The following is a 22,127-nucleotide window of genomic DNA, read 5'->3' on the forward strand; positions in this document are numbered from 1 at the left end:
TGACTAAATATCAAACCTGCCTGAGCCTCACCAACGCTCTCTTGATAGCCAAGGGGAAACTAACCTAGTTTGGAAAGAGGATGAGGAGACAGACAGAAGCCATGTGCTCAAATTGCAGCCAAACTGGTTTCAGCTCCAGTTGAAGACTCCTGACCAGGCAATAATCCACTCGTACTGGAACATCCTGCTGCAGCCAGCCAAAGGTTCACATCATCCCAAGAGAGGTGGACAAGGCATCCCAAGAGAGCGAAGGAGCGTCTCCTGCACCCAGGACACGCAGCCTGCACTGACCCCCTTGTATTTCTGGGGAGAGAGGAGCCTCCTGCACCGCTCCTGCTTCTCCCTATTAACATGCATGATTTCCTGATCAAATCCTACAGCCGTCTCGGAGCTTGTAAGAAGTTAACATCAAAGCCCTGGAAGGGAAGGAATGGCAAGTGCTGGAGAGAGATGTCACATTAGTGTCTGGCTCCCTGAGAGCTGCTGCATTTTAAACCTTGTTCTTCAAAACTTCAGCTCCATCGCCCGCTTCGTGGGGGAGGAGAAGGGACTTCATGCAAAGAACTTGCCTCCTGCCTGGGAGAGGCTTTGGTGGCTGGGGCAGCCCTGGGATGGTCCCGCCTGGAGGGAGCTGTGGCTGGGGACAGAACCTTGCACCTGCCTGCCTGGAAGGTGTCAGTGCTGCTGTCAGGGCCTAAGGAGGCTGATGAGGGTGAGATGGAAACTTCCCCTTTGGGCACTTCTGTAATTGTTCGTAAGGGCATCAGTTCAGCAGAGCGTGATTAAATTCCCAAGTGAGCAACCGGGGAGATAATTAACTTTTGGAATAACTTACCTGTGAAACAGAGTATCCATCACTCAAGGTCCTCACGGAGCAAGCGATAGCCTGCTGAAAGCTCCTGGAGGTGACCCTGCAGCCCAACTGGTGGGAAATATCCTCCTGGGACTGGAAAACGCTGATTTACCTGAATCTAAATGATATACAGGAACACTCTTTGACTCCAACTTGCAACAAAAGATAGGCAAGCTGCATAATGTGCTGTCAGCCTGCCCAGGCCTGGGGATGACAGGGTCACCCCAAGCTGCATGGCTGGGCAGGCTCCACTCCCAGCTGCCCTGCTCGGGGCTGCTGCTCTAGTATCAAGCTTCTGGGAAGTGGCATTTCAGCTCTCCCACTGTCCTGGCTTGAGCCAGGATGAAAGTATTTTTCTTGTGATTTTACTTTTCAGTTAAGTCCCTTCTAAGTAGCTGTGGTTGCTGAAACTCCCAGCATGTTTCCAGTCAGTGTCTGCCTGGAGAACTGATAATGCTCCATGTTGATAGTCATGGCAAGAGAACAACAGTTTGTTGAACCAAGGCCCCTGCTGAGGTCTGAGGAAAACATCTTATGCTCTGGAACCAGAAGGGAGTGAGAGGCCACACCTGAGACCCTCCTTTGGAGGGGAGCGGACCAGAGAGGTGACCGAAGTTAACCAAATGAAGTATCCCATCATCCCATACATGTCATACTGGACAGAAGTTTGAGGGAGCCTGTAGGGTTTGCCCTTTTCATCCATGGCTGGCGTCCTGGGAGGACTCTGTCCATTTATCTGCCTTTGATCCTGGTCCTTGTGTTCCTGCATCCCAGCGTTCCTGCATCCCAGCGTTCCTGCATCCCAGCTCCCATCTGCCACTAACTCCAAGATTTGAGTCTGGGACTTTTCCAGGGCCTGCCCTGCAGCTTTGGTGGTGAGGTGGGCGTTATGGGGGGTAGAGGGACAGCACAATAGGGCTTTTGTGTATATTTGTATATATTTATATATCTATTTCATCACTACCATCCTGTTAAAGCTGTGTAGTTTAGTTTCCAAACCGTAAGAGTCTCTCTCCCTTATTCCCTCTCTTTTCCCTCTCAGGGGAGGGAGAGGGGTGAACAGAGAGCATCTGTTGTTTAACTGCCAGCCCAGCATTAACCGTCACACCCACCATCCCAACTTTCTGCAGGGCTTTCTCCACCCACACTGATTTTTTTTTTGAAGTTTGAGGATTAAGAACTGTCCCTGTAGTAAGCAGAGCAAAAGCCTTCACTGGCTGCCCTGTGCTCATCTCTGCTGGGGGTTTGGCCCCAGCCCCAACCCTCCTGCCGTCCCTGCAGGGGGCAAGGACACAGGACCCTCTCTGGACACCCATTAGCCCAGGGAGCTGCTTTTATTTGGGCTTCATGGCACAGTCCCCAGGAGATTTATGGCCTGGGCGCCTTTGATGTGGGCCCCTGATAAGCATCAGGAATATTTTGGTTTCATGACAATGTCAGCTGGTGCCTCTGAATGAAAGGGGTTTATGGGCAGTGATGTTTCCTGCAGCTATTGAGCCTGCTGCCACATTCCTAGGAAGGCCAGCGGTAAAAGAAAATCATAAAACCCCCTCTGGAAAGCCTTATAAACAGAGGGGAGCTTCTCCTTTAAGGGAGAGGATGGGGGAGTATTTCCATTTCAATCAGGGGACATCTCTGGAACAAGACCACAGCCAGGGCTGTGCAAAATTTGTCAGGGGATTAGCCTGGGAAAAGAGGGAGTGCAGGATTTTTCCCCTTCGCACTCAGCTGTTATTCCAAATTAGGTTGTTCGTGCTGGGTGCCCAGGAGGGTAATGAAAACCAGAGGGAGCCAAGGCAGGAGCCTGGCTGGGGGCAGGGGACAGGGATGGGGCACTGGAAAGCCCAGGAGTGTGTGGGGCAGAGGCTGGGCAGCCCTGGTGCTGGTGTGGTCTGGCACAGTGCTGCAGGGCACTGCATGGCACTGCTCCTCTGCTCCCCTGGATGCTCCGTGGGGAGCAAACCTGACAGAGAAGAAACCTGCACCTTGGGCATGGGAAGCACAGTAGGTGGGGGTCCCCTGTGGCCCCTCTGCCCATCAGGGTCCCAGCTGCTGCTGTGCCCTGGCTGTCCCCCTGCTGCAGCCCCTGCTCGCTGTCAACTGCTGTCCCTGTGATTTATGTGAGGTTTGCTCTCCGATCTGTAAGACAAAACCACGGAGCACATTTCTTCCTCCTTGTAATTAAAGCCCTGTGGCTGCAGCACACCTGGTATAAACAGCTCTGAAAGCACCCGGTGCCACCAGCCCTGGGCTGAGGCACTGGGAGGGAACACCAGCTCCAGGTGCCCATCCAAGAGGCAGGAAAATCTGGGAGGGGGACGCGGCTGGGTCAGGCCTCATGCAACCCCCAAAGCCGAGCTGCAATTTTCCCAGGGTTTTTTGGGGTGCCTTTCTGGGGTAGCAGTAGATGTCCCTTCCTCAGCTGCCCCTCCCAGACATCCCAGGGAGCTCTTCTGCAAAGGTGCAACTCCAGGGCTGAGCTCTGGGCTTTAAAGACAAGTTATCAATGCCCAGTAGGTTTTGCCCAGGGGTTGGGAGTGTCCCACAGCGATGGTTTCCCTGAACTGTGCTGAAGTACCATGAGCTGAGGAAGCTCTGGTGGCTCCATCCCTCCATCCCCAGCTCGGGAGGCTCTTCCAGAACATCACTCCCTGATGATTTCAGGCTTTCTTCTCATTTCCAGTCTAAATGTTTCTCATGGCTTATTTATCCTCTTTGTCCTTATGCCAACATTGTCCTTTAACTTAAACAGCTCATCCCCCTGCCTGGTGTTTACCCCATGTGTTTATAAAGAGGGATCATTTCCCTGCTCAGCCTCTGTGCTCATGGATAAACAAGCTGAGTTCAGATGGGTTTTGGTTGCCTGGTGCTGGTGGCTGCCATCCTGCTGCCCCTGGACCCCCAGCCAGCCTGGTGCAGGATGAGACCCTGTCCCCCAGGGCCTCCAGCCCCCATCCCTCTGGCTACAGCAGGAAGGAGGGAGAGAGCTTTGTGGTGGGAAGGACACTCAGGGAGGGCTGTGAGCCAACTCCTGCCAGCCCCAGGATGAGCACTGGTGTGAAGATCTGCACAAGATGGAGCTGGGACACCCTGTGTTCAGTGCTCACAGCATGTGAAGTTTCCAGGGTTCCCTGGCAAGCAGCACAACAGGACAAACAGGTTTGGTGAGAGGTGTGGAAAAGGGAAGGGAAGGTTGGCTGGCACACAAAAGTCCCAGCCTGGCCAGTCCTCCTCCTGCAGAGAAGCAGGCACAGGGTGATCACCAGCTGTCCCTTTGCTGTCCCCACCAGCATCACTTTCTGCAGGGAGGTTTTGCAGGCTGCCTCTGCCCCCCTCAGCCACAGGAATGGGTTGACCAGGGAGCAGAGCCCCTGGCCCAGCCTCCCTCTGCCTCAGTCCATATTTCACAGCAGAGCAGATACCCATTGGCCGTGGCACCACAGAGAACCAAGAACTCAGAGCAATTTTAAATGAACTTTCAAAATGATGAACAAAGAGCCCTTGTCCGTGTTATACAGCAAATAAATCACACCAAAATGATAGTTGTAATTCCCAAAAGTACACAGAGAATTGATTTTCCAATGACATTTATCATGATAAACTAGTGCAGCAGCGTACAGGCACATCTTAAGTTGCAGCTGGTTGACTCCCTCCCATTTATCTCCTGTCCCATCTTCACCAGCCACATTTGCACAGTTGCACAAGTTATTATTGCTACTAAGGACAACAGTCCTGGGGCTGGTTTCAGCTCACCCTGTGCCACAGCCTGGGCTGGGTTTGCCCCTCACCCCACAGTGACTCAAACCCAGGTGCAGGTACAGGACCAAGAGGTGTTTTAGTGGCTCACCAAGCAGGACAGGCTCCCAAGCTCTGGAAGATATTCCTGGGTGGACATCATGTAGCACCTCAGAATTGCAGATCAAAAGACTGGTTGAGCCTGGGTTGGTTTAAGGTGCCTTCCAGCCCTGGGCTCTGGAGAAACCTCCCAGGACAAAGCACCTGGAGCAGCTGGGCTGGACACAGAGTGAGTGGCCAGGAGGGTCCTGCTCTGCTAGGGGGGAGGGAGCAGGGATGTGGTGGGTCCCTTCTGGGAGGAAGGGGCAGGGATGTGCCAGGTCTCTGCTCTCCAGAAATCCCCCAGCCCACCATGGCTGGGCCAATACTGCCGTGGAACAGCTTTGGTTTGGCTTTGGCCCCTGCCTGGGAACGTACCCCCAAGTTCCTGCCCTGCTGGGCAGGGTGGACAGGGAGAAACCTACACCATACTGGGCCCCAGGTATCCCATGAAAGAGCCAGAGGTGCAGCTGGCCTTCTTAGTGAAAGCAAAACCCTTCCCAAAAACTAAGGACATTCTGGAAAGCAAGGCCAGCTCCATGAGGATACCATTGCTTCCAGCCCCCACCAGCTCTGTAAATGATCCCTGGCTGTGCTGTGTGTACATCTCCCTCTGTCAGAGCCTCGCCAGCCTCTCCCACCCGCCTTTATTTGTCTTGCTGCTGTTGCAGCAAAAATGTATTGGCTTTGCAGTTAGTGATTACACGTCATCACATACCCAATTTATAACACCATACCCCAAAGAACAGATGTAATAAAGCCAGGCCAGGAAACAGCAATGTTATAAACCAGAGCAGTCAGCTCCGAGGTCCTTGCATGTGCGCAGGAAAGAAAATATTGCAGACAGTGGTTTGGGAGGGAGGGGAGGAAGGGGGCTCTGGGGCTGGGGGCTGCGTCACACCGGGATGGGGACAGGGGCACCAGGGCTGTTTGGTCCCGAAGGTGCTGTCTGGGGGGCTGCAGCCTGGGCAGGAGGGGTACAGGTGGGTTTGGGGGTTGCAGAGCTCAGGTTTGGCTGGTGGTGGGGCACGGGGAGAGACACACACAGCATTGCATCCCAACACACGGGGGTTTCTCCCGGAGCAGGGAGCAGAGTTTGGGTTTCCTTGGTCTTAGTCCTGCGTGGAGCCCTCAGCCCCCTTCTCCCCCAGGGGAGGAAAGGTGAAGGGGGGGCTGTTATCTCCAAATGCTTTGATTCCCCCCCCACCTTCCCCTGAAGCCCCCTAAGCCCTGAGCTGTTGCGCCGGGAGACGCTCTCCAAGACGTCTTACCCAAAGCAATAGTTTATCGTCTGTTATTCATGGGCCAGGGGGACACAAACTCGGGCAGCGGGGCGGGCTAATCGCCGGCAGATACCGGCAGCCCCGTCCCGATAGCAGCGCGGCGGCGGGGGCTGATAACCCGGCAAAGCTGGAGCGGGTCCCCGGGCTCCCGCCCCCCCGCAGCAGCGGAGAACCCAGCGCCTCATTATCGGAAAGTTTTTGTTTAATAATCCAGGGTAATAAAAGGCACCCCTGGAGGGCTTTGCCCAGATAAAGGAATGCAAACCAGTGATAAAGAGTTTTGAATTTAGCTACCAGAAAGAACGTGTGAAAGCCCCGTGTTCCCCCCCGCGAAGCCTGCGGTGACCTTGGCCGTGTCTGTGCTGCTCCTGCGCCCCGGGGCGGCTGGAGAGAGGGGTCGGGTCCCACCTGGAAGGACCCCAGGCTGGGCAACTGGGGGTTCCCGGGGAGGGGGGCGAGGCGGTGGCGGTGGCAGCAGGACCGCAGGCAGACATCTTCCAGCGGGATGCGATTTTTTTCCAGCAAGAGCAGAGCCAGAGCTTCGGGAAAGGGCTGGGGAAAGCCCGTGTGCCCCAAAACTGGGGCTCCCCAGCTCCCCGGCTGCCCCGCTGCAGCCGAGCCGGGCACAGGGCGGGAGCAGGGCCTCAACCCGGGACCAAAACACAGCCCAGCAGCTCGCTGGCGGCTGCTCTTCGGGGAAAGAAGGGAAAAGGAGTGGAAAACCGTAACAAGAACGTCTGGTCCTGGGTTGTGTATGTAGTTTAGAAACTGATGTTTTGTAAATTGGTTAGTTTCAAAAGCTAATCAGTTTGAAAGGTCAAAACTCACATTCAATCGGACCAAACAAAAAGCTAATTAGAAACCTTTTGTGTGCCTAAATGAGGCCAGAGAATTCCCCTGCTCCCAGGGGTGGAGGATGCTCAGGAGGGCTCTTGGCAGGGTTATTTCTTCCGAGAGCTATTTACTAGTAAAACCTCCTCACGGAACGAATGGAAATAATGACACAGAAATGGCACCAGACCCGACGCCTCCATTAGTGTAACCTTTCCACGGATCGAAGCCTGAATTCGGAGCTGGAGCGGGATGCTCGGAGCTGCCTGCGGGAAGCGTGAGGGCGGGCAGCTGCCAGCACATGGCCGGGAACCACGATGCCCTAACCCCTGGCAAACCATGCTCAGCTCCTAGGAGCTTCCCCCGCCGGGTTGGACCCCTCGGCACGGGGCAGAGCAGCACCGGCAGCTGCCGCGGGCACCGCAGCGGCCCCGGTGGGACCCCCCGGCCGCAGCTGCCGACCCCCGGAGCACATTCTGATGCTTCCCCAGGAGCAGCCCCCGGGCTCACCCCGGCTGTCAGCGGCACCGTCACTCCAGCTGGGCTGGAGCGCTGGGTTCCTGTTGCCAAGATATGGATTTGGTTTTAATAACAGTTAGTGCAAACATTGTAAATTTACTGCTGCGAGAGAGAGTTTTTGAAAACGTCCAACTCTGGCTATAATTTTTCAATCGCACCAGCTGTTTGTGCTCGGCTCATACCTGACATGCTGCTTTGAAATAGCAATCACTGTATTTATAAGAAGGGAAGGACTCATAAATATGTCAGGAGTGGAATATACAACGCCATATTTCACCATTTTCTATTTTAAAATTGTGAGTTATGGCTACAGAAATGTGGTCCCATTAAAGGTGATATGATGTATTTTGTGTCTTGTTCAGGAGCCCATCCATCACTGAGACAATAAAGAAAACCGCACTTACTTTTTTTCCCTGTCGTCTGTAATTTATGATGCCCAAAAAGCTGTAACCTTTTGGCAGGCTTTGCAGAAACTGCTGCACTGTTAGCAACTAAATAACCTTTTATAAGGTTTTAAATGTGTTGCTACAGTCTCAATGCACTTGCTGTATCGATCCAGAAGATCCTGCAAAAAAGGGGAAAGGAACATGATCTATAACAGGATCGATAACAGTATATAGATTGTTGAAAGATGCTTCTAATGATTTTTGCCAGCCGTCATCTCTCAGTGAGCTGCTCCCCATCTTTTAGCCTTCAGTCTTGGCTCAAATTAATTAACCTTGCTCAGCCTCTTGGTGTGCCCAGGCCCCAGACAGGGCTGGGAGCTCTGCAGAGTGTTCTCAGCCTGGGGGTCCTTGGGTGGGTGGTGATGGCAGCACTGGCTGTGGGGCTCCCAGCAGGGAGCAGCACCCCAAAACCAACATCAAACCAGGGTGCAGCTCCACATGGGCAGCCAGGAAGGGTGGGAAGAAACAGGGTGTGCAGAAGCTGCCCTCCCTCTGCCTGCCTCCCCCAGCCTGGCCCTGCTTTAGGGAACAACATCACTATTTTTTTTCCATTGCCAGGCACTGGCCCTTCATCTGAGGCACCAGGCATCCTGCTCTGGGGCTCAGGACCTATGAAATGCTCCCAAAAGCTGATGCCCTCCCAGGACACAGGGGCCACTGTCATTGTGCTGGGGCTGATGCTCCAGCTGGTGGGAGTGAGGGGTCCACGCCACAGGGTTTAATCATTAACCCTCAGCCCCAGGTTTGAAAAGTGCTGAGTGGAAAGCAATTACAAGGCAGAAGTCTCCGTGTTCACAGGGTTATTTAATCAGAAATAAAAGCGAAGGGCACCGAGGTGGGAGGTGTGTAGCCAGGCAGTGGCAGCACACTGCTCCCATAAAGCACAGCTCCTCTTGCCCCCCCGCCTGGCTTCCCTGCCTTGTCAGTTATGTTCCCCCCCCAAAGCAGCCACCAAATCATTATTAACGTTATAAATAAAATGAGAGGGCAAGTTATTAAATGTAAAATATGTGGAGTCCTCCTCGAACTCACTGCGTAGTTCATAAATATGATGGCTTAATTTCATCTGTAATCCAAACGGCTGATGAAGCATTACACAGCTCTCTGTTAATTGAAGTTGTTAACAAAGCTGAGGAGAGAGATTATTATGTATAGACTTTTATCCTTCAGGGGTATCATCATAACAGATCATAAATGGAAATGAATTCATCTCTCCCACATGCCATTGCAGGATCCCTGCACACCAGCTGACGCCAGGCGGGCAGCAGCACAGCCATGGGGATGGGATGCAGGATGGATCCCACCCGTGGGGGTCCCCATCCCCTCCTGCGGCCCCCCCACTGAGCCCCCCACCCAGCCAAGCCTGGATCATCCTGCCACTCTCAGCACCTTCAGGGTGAGCTTCCCAGTGTCATGCTATGGGCTTTGCAGGCCCCTTGGAAGCCTTGAGCTGTGATGTGTGATCATTGCCATCATCTGGGGCACACGATGCATCAGGGAGGATGGAAAATCCATTCCCTCAGCTGATACATCCTGGCAGAACGGCTCACGTGCTGGAGGATGCTCCAAGTTCAGGGCAGTTGATTTACTGTGGAGCACACGGTGAGTTTCTGTTCAGGCACCTGGGGCTCCATATATTTCTGGTCTCCTCAGACAAAGGGTCATCACCAGCTCAGCCTGGAGCGGCCGTGTTCTCAGCACGTTGTCTAAGGTAATAATTGTTTGGCTTCTAGTTGGTGATGGGTTAGTTGTTTTATGGAGAAGTGGCTGCCTGGTGTGAGAAGCTGTATGGGAGGAGATGACCCTTCCCTGCAGCCTTCCCTGGCTGCTCCTTCCCCCTGGCTTCCAGGAGATGCTCCTCCAGCAGCACATACCAGTGTCCACCTCAGCCCTCCAGGTTCCCCCTCCCCACAGTGAGGACAGCCCAGCTGGGGTCTGTTCCTGCAGCCTGTATCTGGGCTGTACTGCTTCCAGGTGGAGTTACAAAAACACACAATGCCCTTTCCTTCGCCTGGCCCCCATCAGCTTTTTCCATCCAGTACATTATCCAGGAAATTCTCTTCTATACCTTTGAGGAGTTACTGTGATTATCTGGAACGTGTTACTTGCACACAGCAAATGCAAATTAATGTAGTCTTCACATTTCGCCGTGGCAATAAAGGGGAATGTTGACATCAGCCTGAAAGTAGAATTAACTTTTGCATTATGTGGTGTGAGAGGGAGGTGTTGAAACCCGTGTCCGAGACTTTCCAAGTTCCAGTAAAGAACTGTTCTGGCAGCGCTGCCAAAACACGGCAGCCTTTCCAAAAGGCAGAGGGACGCTGAGTGGTCTCTCTGTTCCAAGCTGGATTATTGCTTCGGCTGGGCTTTCAAACCCTGCCATTTTGTCTCGTTACCTCTAATGTGCTCCTGGGTTTATTGCAAGCTCATCTCCTTGAGAAGGGAGAGTTACAGCACCGTCAGGCTCTGCTACTCTCCGATAAAGAGCGCGCTCGTTCCCAGCACCACCAGCCTCCCTCCCTTCTTTAATCCCTCTCGCAGCCTCTTTTCATCGCAGCCCCGGGATCCCTTTGAACCAGAGCAGACAAGGGCTGGAGGGACCGATCCTGCCGGGGCCCTGCCAGCTCCTCTGCAGCCGGAGCTCCAGCGGCTGCTGTTAACACCGTGTTCAGCGTTACCGGAGCCCCTTCAATCAGGCGGCGAGGCTGGACGGGAAGGGACGAGGCTCAGAGCTGCATCGATCCCGGCCATCAGCCGTGCTCCCGAGTCCCACGGCAAGGACAAAACCTGGCGTGGAGCTTTCCCTCCTCGGAGATCTGGGCAGAAGGGTCAATTAGGCTGCGTGATTTCAATTAACTCCTTGTCTGCCGACAGGCCCCGTACCCAGGACACAGAGGCTGCTGCTCAGCACCATCCCATCCCACCCCAGGGGAGCATCCCACTCCACCCAGCACCATCCCTGCCGTGGAAGCAAGGCTGAGGTCAGGGCCTGGGCTTCTCCCAGCAGCCACAGGCAGGGGTTTTGCTCGTGGTGGCTGCCTGCATGGAGCAGGGGATGGAGGGAAGGGAGTGGGAAGTTTGGAAGAGGATCCCTGGATGTGCCTGTGAGCGCGGGGCCAGATGCCGGCTGCAGGTTGGGCTTGGGAACCACCTTCTTAATAAAAAGCAAGTTTGGTTTCAGAGCTGTGCCGGGTGACTGTGTCACTGCTCAGCCTGGGCCACGGGGAGCTGGTCGTTCTGCCTGGACCCTCGGGAAGGAGCAGGGCTCAGCCAAGGACCACCGGGAGCAGGAGGGCCAAGCTCCAGGCACCTGGTGAGCACTGAGAGCAGAGGCAGGGGCACCCAGTGTGTCCTGTCCCTTCACATGGGATGGGGGAGATGCAGAGCCAGCTCTGGCTGCTCAGGGGGGCTCCTTGTGACCCTTTGAGGGGGCAGCACCTCCTGCCTGGCCAAGCTCCAGGACCATTTGGGCTGAGCAGGTGGTAAATGAGGAAGAAGGGAAAACAAATGATGCCAGCAGCAAGTGAAGGAAGTGTAGGAGCATTATGTAAAATATTAAATGTAATGCTATTCCATTTTCCATCTCAGTTATTAAATTAACTGAGTACTATGCTTGCACTTAAAAGATTCCTGTCATATTTTATGCACATGATGATCTCAGAGTAATTCGTGTTAGAAATATGTCATGTTAAATTACAGATACCAATAAACCTTACTTAAACCCAGCACTGATGATGTGTGAGAGAGAAACTCCACAGGGTCAGATCCCCCCCCCCGGGTCCTGCACCCCCAGCACTTTTCCCCACAGAGAGTTCCCCTGCCTGGGAGCAGTGGGTGACAGCAGGGATTGTTCTTGCCCCCTCCCCACCAGCCCCTCCCAGGCTGGGTGGTGCTGAGCCCCGGGGGCCCGCGGGTGTTGCTTGATGTGCGGGGCAGCGCGGGGGGCGCCGGGCAGGGGGCGGGTGGCGGATCCCCCGGGGGGGCGATACCCTTATCGGCAAAGGAGCCGGTGCCGCCGCCTCGAACGTGACGCGGTGAGTCTGGCTCCTATTCGGTGTCACCTCTGCTGACACCAGCCCCATCCTTCCAGCTTCCCCCTCCCGGCAGGTGCGGATGCGTGGAGGCAGGGAAGGGTGCTCTGCTGGGCCACCTAAAAGCTGCTCCTGCTCCAGTGCTGAACGGTGCGGCCGAGGGGGCACCCACAAGTCGGTGGAACACCCCCCATCCTGAAGCTGCAGCAATGCCGAGGGCTGCAAATGGGAAACTGAGTGCCCATGGCGGGGGGGCATGTTCTGTTTTGCAGAGGGGTGCAGTACAGGTGTGCTCGGGGTGGCCGTGTGTGCTCAGTCCTGGGGTCATGGTGGGGCCTCTGTGGGGGTGGTGGATGAACCCCCTGTGGGGACTCAGTCTTTGGGGGCAAAGCCAGCACATGAGGACCACAGATCTCTCAGTGGGATGGGGGTACCAAGCTCCTTCCCAGACTCTGACCTGCTGCTTCCCTGGGGTTCACCCCACTCCTTGGCTTTGCTCCATGGTAGGGCCCTCATGTGATCCCAAATTTGGCTTTTCCTTTATTAAAACTGCCTCTGTGCACTGGAATCACACGCTCCAGCTGCCCCGGGGCTGCTCCCACTGCAGCACAGAGGCTTTTCAAGAAAGTTTGCTGTCTGCCTTCCCTTGAATAGAGCTGCTTGTCCTTAGAGATGATGGCCCAGTCACCTTCTGTCTGCTCCAGAGCCATCCTGCCGGCCCAGCCCTTAGCCTTGGTGGTGGAGATGAGGGCAGGAGCCCCACCTGTAGCCTGGTTGTTCTCATCTTGAGGGAGCTGGTGGGAAAAACCCAGTGTCCCCAGTGACCACTACTGCTAATCCAGACCCAAAGAGCACCCAAGAGCTCAACCCCTTGGGTCCTTTTATTGTGTGAGTTCCTGGGAGGTTCCCCAAGGTCAGTCCCTGCCAATGGTCACAAGCTTAAATGTGACCTGCCCAGTGCATGGCAGGAGTTGAACGGGCCCACTGAGGAGACACCAGGGCAGCCCAGCCCCCCATGTGTGAACCTGGGGCTGTGTGTGACCATCCCTACCAACTGGAACCTCCCAGAGCCATCTCTGGATGCCAGCAGCCAGACAGGTGTTGCCCATCCTGGTGAGGCACTGGGTGCTGAGCCCCCCACCCCACACAGCTGAGCATTCCTGGTGCCAGCACAAACCAACACTTGCCACGGCCACATGGCACCACCAAACCACCCGTGTCAGCAGCCATGACCTCCAGTGGGGACCCCAGCCCCAGGCCGGGCACCCCAGGGCTGTGGGGGGGACTTGGGTGCAATAGCAGATGCTGTGGGGCTCCTTTAATCCTGCTCCAGGTGGTTGCAATCCAGGGCAGGATTTACAGGGCCCTGACCCTGAGCTGTCAAGAAGGAACAGCCAGATTAATGGGGTGGGCGGGTTCCTGCAATAATCGTTTGTTTGATGTGACAAGCCTGATAGGCGTTGATTTACTTACAGACTGATAGGCTTTTAATTGAGCACCTCCGTCCCTGTCACATCAAAGGCAGAGGTTGACAAGGGGCCCCTTTTACCAAAAGCTCCCGGTGACTGACAGATCCTGGATGCTAATTCTCCCGGGGAGGGGGTTCCCTCTTTTTCTCTTCTCGTTTTTTTTTTTTTCCCCCGTGTTGTCGTGTTGTTGTTTTTTCCCCCTGGCCCAGCCAGGCCGGGGGGCAGAGCAAAGCCCTGGTTCTTGTGGGAGAGGCTGCCCCTCTGCTCCCTCCCCATCACAAAGCCAAAACCCCTGCACAACCCAGCCAGGCTTTTACCCTCATCCACGAGGTATTTTGGGGTTCCTTTGCCTCCTCCTGCCCCAGCAGCTCTTGGCCACCGTGCCCGGGGCGCTGCGGGCGGGAGGACACCGCTCTGTCCCCTGTCACTGTCCCGCTCGGGGAGATGCTGCCCTGTCGCAGCCCATCTTGTCCCCTGCTCCCCTCCCCAAAACTCGGCTCTCAGGGCTTTGTTCCAGCTCATACCACCCCCCCTGAAGAAGAGGGACGTTGTCCTCTGGGTGGCCGCAGGCTCCTCGCCCGCGGTGCCGCCCTGGGTGCGGGCACAGGGGGTGAAGCTGCATCCGTGGCCCTCGCAGCCACCCCCGGGGGTGTCCCAGGTCCCTGGCATCCATCCCAGGGCGCTCCAGAAGGCACCAGCACCGCGGCACCGGCGGGAGCATCCCGGGAGGGGCCCGGTGGTCAGTGAGTACCTGTGTGTGCCCCCTCCCTCCTGGGTGTGGAAAGGGGCAAAAGGGGTGAAAAGGGACAAAAAGGGGGGTGAAAAGCAGGAGAGGCAGGAGCCGGGGTCTGTTTATCTGTGATTTGCTGTGTTAGGCCAGAACATAGGAGAGCTCATGGGGTCAGTTACCCACCCACCCCCCCCCCAAAAAAAAACAACCAAAGAGATTGGGTGAATTTGGGGGTGGGCAAAGAGAACGTCGTGCAAGGTAAGTGAGTGGGCACGTGTGTGTGCCCCTCGACCTGCCAAAGGGGTCTGGAAAAGTAAAAGCCCCGAGTGGCTCAGATATTTTGTGAAAGACTTATGGGAGATTATGCTCTTAAAGGGAAATTTAGGGAAGGGGGGTATAAATCACAGCTCTTTTCTTGAACCTGTGGTGCAGCCTTTGCCTGAGCCTTTGGGCTGGATTAGCTCTGTGTATTTATGTTGTAAAGCCTGATGTGTTTTTCAGTTTCTAAATATAAATTATTTTTACTGTATCAATGATTAAATATTTTTCTTTGAGATCATAGAGTCCAAAAAAAAATAAATGTTTCCGAAAAGGCATTCAAAAAATTTAAAAGAAGAAGAAGAAGAAAAAAATCCCTCTGAGAACCCCTTTTGTCATTTGCAACCAATAAAAATGCCTATTGTTATGAAGGGCTCATAAATAATCTGATTTTGGCATGCTTTCATACCATACAGAAAATGAATAAATTAAACTTGATTTACAGCCTTTTTCATTTTTATTAGAGCCACTCCAAACATTTTATGTAACATACGTGCCAGACGAGCTGCACCAAATGGTTTGAGGCTCTGGTCTTGATGTTATAGAAATTAAGTTGTTTAAATTTGCATAGTTTAATTAACTAATACTGGCAAAGAAAAAAGGAAAACCATCAGGTAAAAGTGGTTTGTTTTTTGTTTTGTTTTGTGTTGTGTTTTTTTTAGTGGGTGTCTGAGGACTAAATGAACCCCCTGAGACAGATTCTCCCCCTCCAAAAGGCCACCCCAGGGCCCTTCCACTGCTCCCATGGTGAGGGACATCAGGGGTCGCTGTCACCCCCTCGCCCCACAAGTTTTGCAGATGGGGAAACTGAGGCACACAAACTAAACTGCTCCCTGCAACACCCTGCAGCACGGCTGTGCTGTTAGGGAAGCCTGGCTCCCTGGGGAAAACACCCCCAACCCTCCCTACTGCCAGCCCCGCGGTGTAAAGACCCTCACCCTGATTGCAGCAGCAAACTTGGAGACAAACAGGACAAAAATCATCACAATAAAGGCTGTAAGTAAAGAGGCTGTGACCCGGCCCCAGCCCCGCTGCCTGGTTTGATCCACTGCCCGTCCCCCCTCCCCGAGGCCGCGGAGCTTCTCTCCCCTCCCAAGTGCTTTGATACGTGCGGGATCTTCTCCTCCCCCTCCTGCAATTTATCCCGGAGAATTTCACACCAGGAAACAGCTTCATTACAGCAACAGCAGGAAGACCCCACTGCTTTGTCACACAGAAAAAACAGCTGTTAGTCACACATCAAGGGAACAGGGGAGGAACAACAACAAGAAAAAAACCCTCACCTCTTTTTTTTCTTTTTCTTTTTTTTTTTTGTTTGGCTTTAATGTTCACTCTGTTCTTCAACATTAATTGCTCTGCAGAGGCAAGTGAGCTGCCTGGCTGTGCCATAAGTAACCATCAACCAGTGAGGATCAGTTAATATCTGAGTATCTTCCTGCTTTTCCTGTGACATGATTGCTTTGGAAAGAAAGATTAATTCCAACTTTAAAAAAGAAAACACTGTTTTTATCATTGCCAGAAGTCTATATGGGTTTAAAAAAGAAAAAGCACTTGCTTGTCGTTTTACATCTTGCAATTTTGTCAGTTGTTTTAAAACATGTCTCCTGTAATAAATAAGATCATTTTTATGCACTTGTTCTGCAGCTAAAAGGGAGGCCTTGGCTCGTGCAGAAGAGGTGGGATGGAGGGATGGGATCTGGGCAGGGAAACAGCTGACTCTGCATGATGGGCTCCTCGGAGGCAGCTGGAGGGGCTGCAAGTGCCACCACCTTGTCCCAGGTGGCCAAGGGGACATGATGGACCCATCAAGCAGCAGGTGCACAGCCAGGCCCCAGGAGCTGCTCAGCTTTGAAAAGTGTCTTGGGTCCCTGTCCTGCAGGTGTCCAGAGCCATCCTGGGTCCTCCCCACCTGCTCTCCTGGGCTGGGACACTTGGTAGGACCTTGGTGGGACCCATCTGGGACTTGTCAAAGCCAGGTCTCTCCTCTGCTCTAGTGGATGTCAGCAAACCTCCACAGTGACCAGGCTGAGAAGGGAGTTGGTGCCCATCCCTGTCCTGCAACCCTGCCAGCTCCCAGTGGATCTGCTGGTGCAGATGAGCAGCATTTTCCCAGTTTCCCTTAAACCGTGTCCAGCAGCAATAAGCTGGGAAAGGCAGTTATTCCAGAGTAAGAATGCTGGAAGAGCTACAGAGATTTAAATTAATGTCTTGTCTTATCCCACCACAATTTTCCATGCAGGTCACAGCCTCCTCTCTCCTTCTCCAACCTGGATGTTGCTCCCTGCCCACTCCACACCTCTGGATCCCCTGGGACTTGGGATGCCCATAGCCAGAGCTATCTGTTCGTGCCAAGGTACGGAAAATCCACAACACTAAGAGCAACCTCCCGAGTATCAGCAGCACAGGAACATACTGAGACACTGGAGGGGACTTTCCTGCTGGAGGGCAGAGCAAAAATAGACTGAAAGCACCAAGGGCCAGAGCACACGTGTCCACAGGTACATCTGCCCTGTCGCTGGCACGCGCAGCTAAAGAAATCCACCTGACCCCCCCTAGGAAAAGCACTGCCTCCCGATGCAGTTCATATTTCTGTGTTTAATGCCATGCTTTGTGTACCTCAGAAGGCAATTTCCTAGAAGTCAGGACTGTCCCTCAGGAAGGGCCCATGTCCGGTGCAGGGGCTGGGCAGGGCCGGAGGTTCCCGCGGTCCCTGCACGTCACTCATTTCCCAGCTGGCTTTTTCCTCCCTCTGTAACAATACCTGGAGCTTGGTGTGTGCCTTCCTCTGGAAAGGGCCTTTCTGCACCCTCTAGGAGTGGTGGGATGAGGCTGGAAAGGGGTTGAGGGGGGCAAGAGGCACCCCAGGCTGTGCCCCCCCCAAGCCCTGCCTGGAAACCAGCCCAAGTGCTGAAAGATCTGAAAGAAAAACAGAATTCCCTGCTCCACAGCCACGCTCCACAGGTGGCAACACGTCAGAGTCCATCGGTGCTGCGCAGGCTCCGCGCTGGGGCACGTTCCCGGGAAAACAAACCCCCTTTAATAGCAGCCCCAGTGGGGCAAGGCCTGCCTGGGGAGCAAAAATATCATCAGTCATTTCTGAAAGCGCCCGCGGAGGCTTTTTGTCTTCTTTGGCTTTACTTTTATTGAAAATATTTTGCTTTTCATTCGGTGCCTCTGTTATTTTTATTTGGCAAGTGGTCTTGCTTATTTTATTTGAATATCCCTTGTGGTGGGCAAGCTCCAAGCAGAGAGTGACTGGTCACGGAGCAGAACTGAGCATGAAATAGACAAGTTTTATTTTTCCTCCCTCTGGTCACTGTTCCCCTTAATGAAAACAGGACAAACAGGAATTTAGAGTGAAGAATATAACAAGAGGCATCAGCACTGAGCAGGGTCCATCACTACCCAGCCTGACTTTTCAGGAAGTTTTAACTCAGATGAGCCCAGAAATGTTCCAGAGCAGGATTAGGGCTTCAAAGCAACCTGAGCTCTGGGGGAAGGGAGGGACACAGCCCTGGAGACACCCAGACATCACCTCCTCCTGCTCTCCCTCTGCTCCAGCATCCCCCAGCCAGGAGCACTGCCCGTGCCCGCTGCTCTTACCCACTTGTCCCCCTGTGTTTGCTGTGATTTTTGTTCAGGCCGTGTTGTTGTTGGCGACCAACTCGAGTGACTTTGAGGAAAGGGGTTTTTTTTGTATTTCCTCCTTACTTGAATGGCTCCTTTGAAAGGCAGCACCGCTCCGTTTACATCCCCCTGTCCGGATTGAATCGATCTTGTGGTCAGCTCCAGGAGGAGTGGGGGGCTGAGGGGGAGAAGAAAAAAGCCTCACAAGGAGGGAAATTGACAGGTCTGACCATTGATGTGATGGATAGTGGTTGGAGAAGTGGGACTTGACGTGGGGCTGTGCCAGGGCGAGGCTGGTACTTGCTGGGGAAATCCAGCAAAGCCTTTTTTCCCAGAACCTGGAGCAGGCAGGCTTGGTGAGGGGCAGCCACATGGATTTAATAATAGCAACATTGTTGGAACATAAAGCATCTGTCAGGAGTTAATATGATTAATTAGAGGTGTCTGTCTCTCTCCTCTTTGCCCTCTCCCTCTCTGGGCAGGCAGGAGGGACTGAAACCCAAACCAGGGAGGGCAGAAATGGGTCAGTGCCACAGCCCCAGCCCTGGGAAAGCTGGTTCCCTCCCACCAGCTCCACCACAAGCACTCCCAGTGCAGCCAGGCCTTGGCATGTGGACCTCCTTCAGCCAGAGGGGCCGAAGGAAACCAGGAGACCCTCAAACATCCAGAGTCACAGACGTGCCAGTGGCCCCCGCAGCTGTCAGTGGGATGGGTTCCCAAGCTCTCAGCAGGGAACTGCTTCCAGGTAAGTCTCAATTTTAGCAGCACGGTGAGGGCATCAGCCCACTGCACTAAACATTAATTCCTCCAATTTTAGGGGAAGGAAGGTTGTGCTGTGTGACCCCAGCTGCCTGGCACTGCAGTGGAGCATCCAGCCAGCTCCTTGCCCATCCTTCCTAAAGATGCCACATGGCTTTTCTCCAGGCCAAAGGTTTTCACTCAGCCTGGCCCCCATCCCTCTCTCCCATGAACTCCCTCATCCCTGCTCCTTTACACGGCTCTCCCTGAGCCCGGCTCCCTTGCCAGCTCCCAGTGGAAGCCCCAGGAGCTGGCAGAGCAGCTCCCCACCCCACCAGGACCCCGACAGCTGCTGCACACTAGACGTTGCTCCAGGTTGGATGTGATGAGGTGAAGCTCCAAGATTTATCTGTGTCCCTCAGCTCCTCATGGAAAGATCTCAGTGGGACAGTGGTTTTCAGGCCCAGGGGTTTGTGAATGTAATTCAAAGACGTCTGGAAAAGGTAACTAGAAATAGGAAATTAATTGTCAGGAACCTTAATTAGCTATATGCAGTCTGCACTGTCACTGGCAAAATTTTAAGACTCTGTACTCTAAGGAAGTAGAAAAACTCCTGAAAGAAGTGTTGTAGGTACGTAAGGGGATTACAGGACATGGGTTAAGATCTGTCCCTTGGCTCTGTTGCAGGTGCCCTGGGCTCATCCCTGACGGTGGGAAATGCTCAGTGAGAGTTTGGTCACGGCCCCAAGAGCTGAAAATGCTGTGATTGCTGCTAAAATTATTCAAGTGCTGGTGAGTGCAACACGTGCTCAGTGAGAAAGCCTGTATGTGACCTGTGATGGGTCTTTCAAGTCTGGGTGCCACTGCTGTCCCACCAGCAACCCCAGCGCTGCCCCAGTTTGCCCGCGGGTTGGCTCTGGGGCCAGCTGAGCCGGCCGTGCCATCCTAACATGCCGTGCCAAGGTGTTCTAGCAGCACCGTGCCACGCCGTGCCAGCCGATCTGTGCCAAGCCGTGCCGATCCACCCCGATCCGTGCCGATCCGGGGCGGTGGGTGCCGGGGGCGGTTCTCCCTGCCCCACGCCTTGGCGGGGGGCGGCCCCGGCGGTTTGCCCCCCCCACCGGCGGCTCTCCCCGCCCCGGGGGCCCGGCCGGGCTCGGATTGGTGCGCGGCGCCGGCCCCCTCGGAGCGCGGCCGCCATCGGGGCTATTTGACGTGTCGGTGGGGCCGGGGAAGGGTTTCGTCTCGCCGGGGCCGCCGCTGCCGCCGCTCCGCCGCCCGCCCGGCCCGGCCCGGCCCCGCGGAGCCCGGCGCCCGCCCCCCCCCCCCCCCCTTCCCCCGCCGTCCGCCCCAAATGAGCGGAGCCCCCGGCGGGCCCCGGCCGAGGACCCCGCCGAGCCGCGGAGCCGCGGGCGCCCCGTCGCCCCGGCCGCCCCCCGCCGACCCGCTGCGCCAGGCCAGCCGGCTGCCCATCCGCGTACTGAAGATGCTCAGCGCCCACGGCGGCCACCTCCTGCACCCCGAGTACCTCCAGCCGCTCTCCTCTACGCCCGTCAGCCCCATCGAGGTCAGTACCCATCGCCCCCGGCCCCGGGGTCCGCCCGGGGCTCCCCCCATGCCCGCCGCTCGCGGCTCCTCCCGGCCGGGCGCTTCTCTGCCCGGTGCTCTCGGCTGCCCCTGATCTGTTCCTTCCCTTCCTCCTCGCCGCTGCAGCCCGGCTTCCCCCACGCCGGTCCTTCTCCCTGGCCGGGCGCAGCCCCCCGCCCGGTCCCCCCCATCCTCCGCGTCTTGGCTCGGCGCCGGGCCCGGCCCCACTGCCCCCGGGATTTTGAGGGTGGGATGGGGGAGGTGGGGGGGCGGGGGAGGGTCGGGGGTGCCGCCGTGTCCCCCCCTGACGGGCTCCGCTCCCCTCGCAGCTGGACGCCAAGAAGAGCCCGCTGGCGCTGCTGGCCCAGACCTGCTCGCAGATCGGGAAGCCCGACCCGCCGCCCTCCTCCAAGCTGAACGCCGTGGCCTCCGCCGGGCTGCCCGCCCCCGAGAAGGAGCCTGCCGCCCGCCCCGCCGCTCTGAAGCCACCGGGCAGCGGGGACACACCGCCCGAGGACAAGTCCAGCTTCAAGCCCTACTCGAAGGGCGGTGGGGAGCCGCGCAAGGAGGGCGGCTCGGACAAGGCCGGTTTTCGGGTGCCCAGCGCCGCGTGTCCGCCGTTCCCCCCGCACGCTGCCGCCTCGCCCGGCAGCTCCCGCGGCGCCTCGCCCCAGCACGCCGATCCCAAGGGCACCGAGGAGAAGAAGGAGCCCGAGGTGGGCAAGCCCAGCCCTGAGGGGACGGGCGGGGGGCTGGGGCGCGGGGCAGCGGAGCCCGGGGCTCACGGCGAGCCCCCCTCGGGCCGCAAGTCGGAGCCCCCTGCCCTGCCACCCGCCGGCCATGTGGCCCCCGTCTCGCCCTACAAGCCGGGTCACTCTGTCTTCCCTCTGCCGCCTTCCAGCATCGGTTACCACGGCTCCATCGTCGGCGCCTACGCCGGCTACCCCTCCCAGTTCGTGCCCGGACTGGACCCCACCAAGCCGGGCCTGGTGGGCAGCCAGCTGCCAGGGGCTCTGGGGCTGCCGGGCAAGCCCCCCAGCTCCAGCCCGCTCACCGGGGCCTCGCCGCCCTCCTTCATGCAGGGATTATGCCGGGACCCCTATTGCCTGAGCTACCACAGCGCCTCTCACCTGGGCTCCAGCAACTGCTCCAGCTGCGTGCACGACCCCGGCAGCCTGAAGAGCGGATACCCCCTGGTGTACCCCACGCACCCCCTGCACTCGGTGCACACCACGCTCTCTTCCAGCGGCACCCCCAGCCTGCCCGGCCATCCCCTCTACACCTACGGCTTCATGCTGCAGAACGACCCCCTGCCCCACATATGCAACTGGGTGTCTGCCAGCGGACCCTGCGACAAGAGGTTTGCCACCTCGGAGGAGCTGCTCACCCACCTACGGACCCACACGGCCCTGCCGGGGGCGGAAAAACTCTTGGCGGGTTACCCTACCTCCGGGCTGGGCTCCGCAGCCTCCTGCCACCTCCACCTCCCGCCCGCCGCCCCCGGGAGCCCCAACACGTTACCGGCCTCTCTCTCCTTGAGGAGCCCACACACTTTGGGACTAAACAGGTACCACCCCTACGGCAAGAGCCACTTGCCCACGGCCGGCGCCCTGCCCGTGCCCTCCTTGCCGGCTGCCGGACCTTACTACTCCCCCTACGCTCTCTACGGCCAAAGACTAACTTCAGCTTCTGCACTGGGATATCAGTAACCACAGCAGCCCCCTCCCCTGCTCCAGCCTCCTCCTCGCCCCCCCGGCCCGCTCTCCCCCCTTCCTTGCTCCCCTCCTTGGACTGTGTATTTATTTACTGTATGTTAGCTTAAAGCTGGGAATATAAGTGCATTAATACACCAATGAATCGA

The 22,127-nt window shown here is 56.1% G+C and overlaps 1 protein-coding gene across 1 annotated transcript; it reads left to right on the forward strand.

The window, feature by feature from the left end:
- The first annotated feature begins 20,002 nt into the window (after nt 1-20,002).
- Nucleotides 20,003-22,127, forward strand: ZNF703 (zinc finger protein 703). The gene is made up of 2 exons (XM_051640955.1): nt 20,003-20,246; nt 20,596-22,127. The coding sequence occupies exons 1-2, from the start codon at nt 20,034-20,036 to the stop codon at nt 21,973-21,975; spliced, it is 1,593 nt and encodes a 530-aa protein (XP_051496915.1). The 5' UTR covers nt 20,003-20,033; the 3' UTR covers nt 21,976-22,127.

This window comes from Apus apus, chromosome 26, assembly GCF_020740795.1.
Source record: "Apus apus isolate bApuApu2 chromosome 26, bApuApu2.pri.cur, whole genome shotgun sequence".
Taxonomy (NCBI): domain Eukaryota; kingdom Metazoa; phylum Chordata; class Aves; order Apodiformes; family Apodidae; genus Apus; species Apus apus.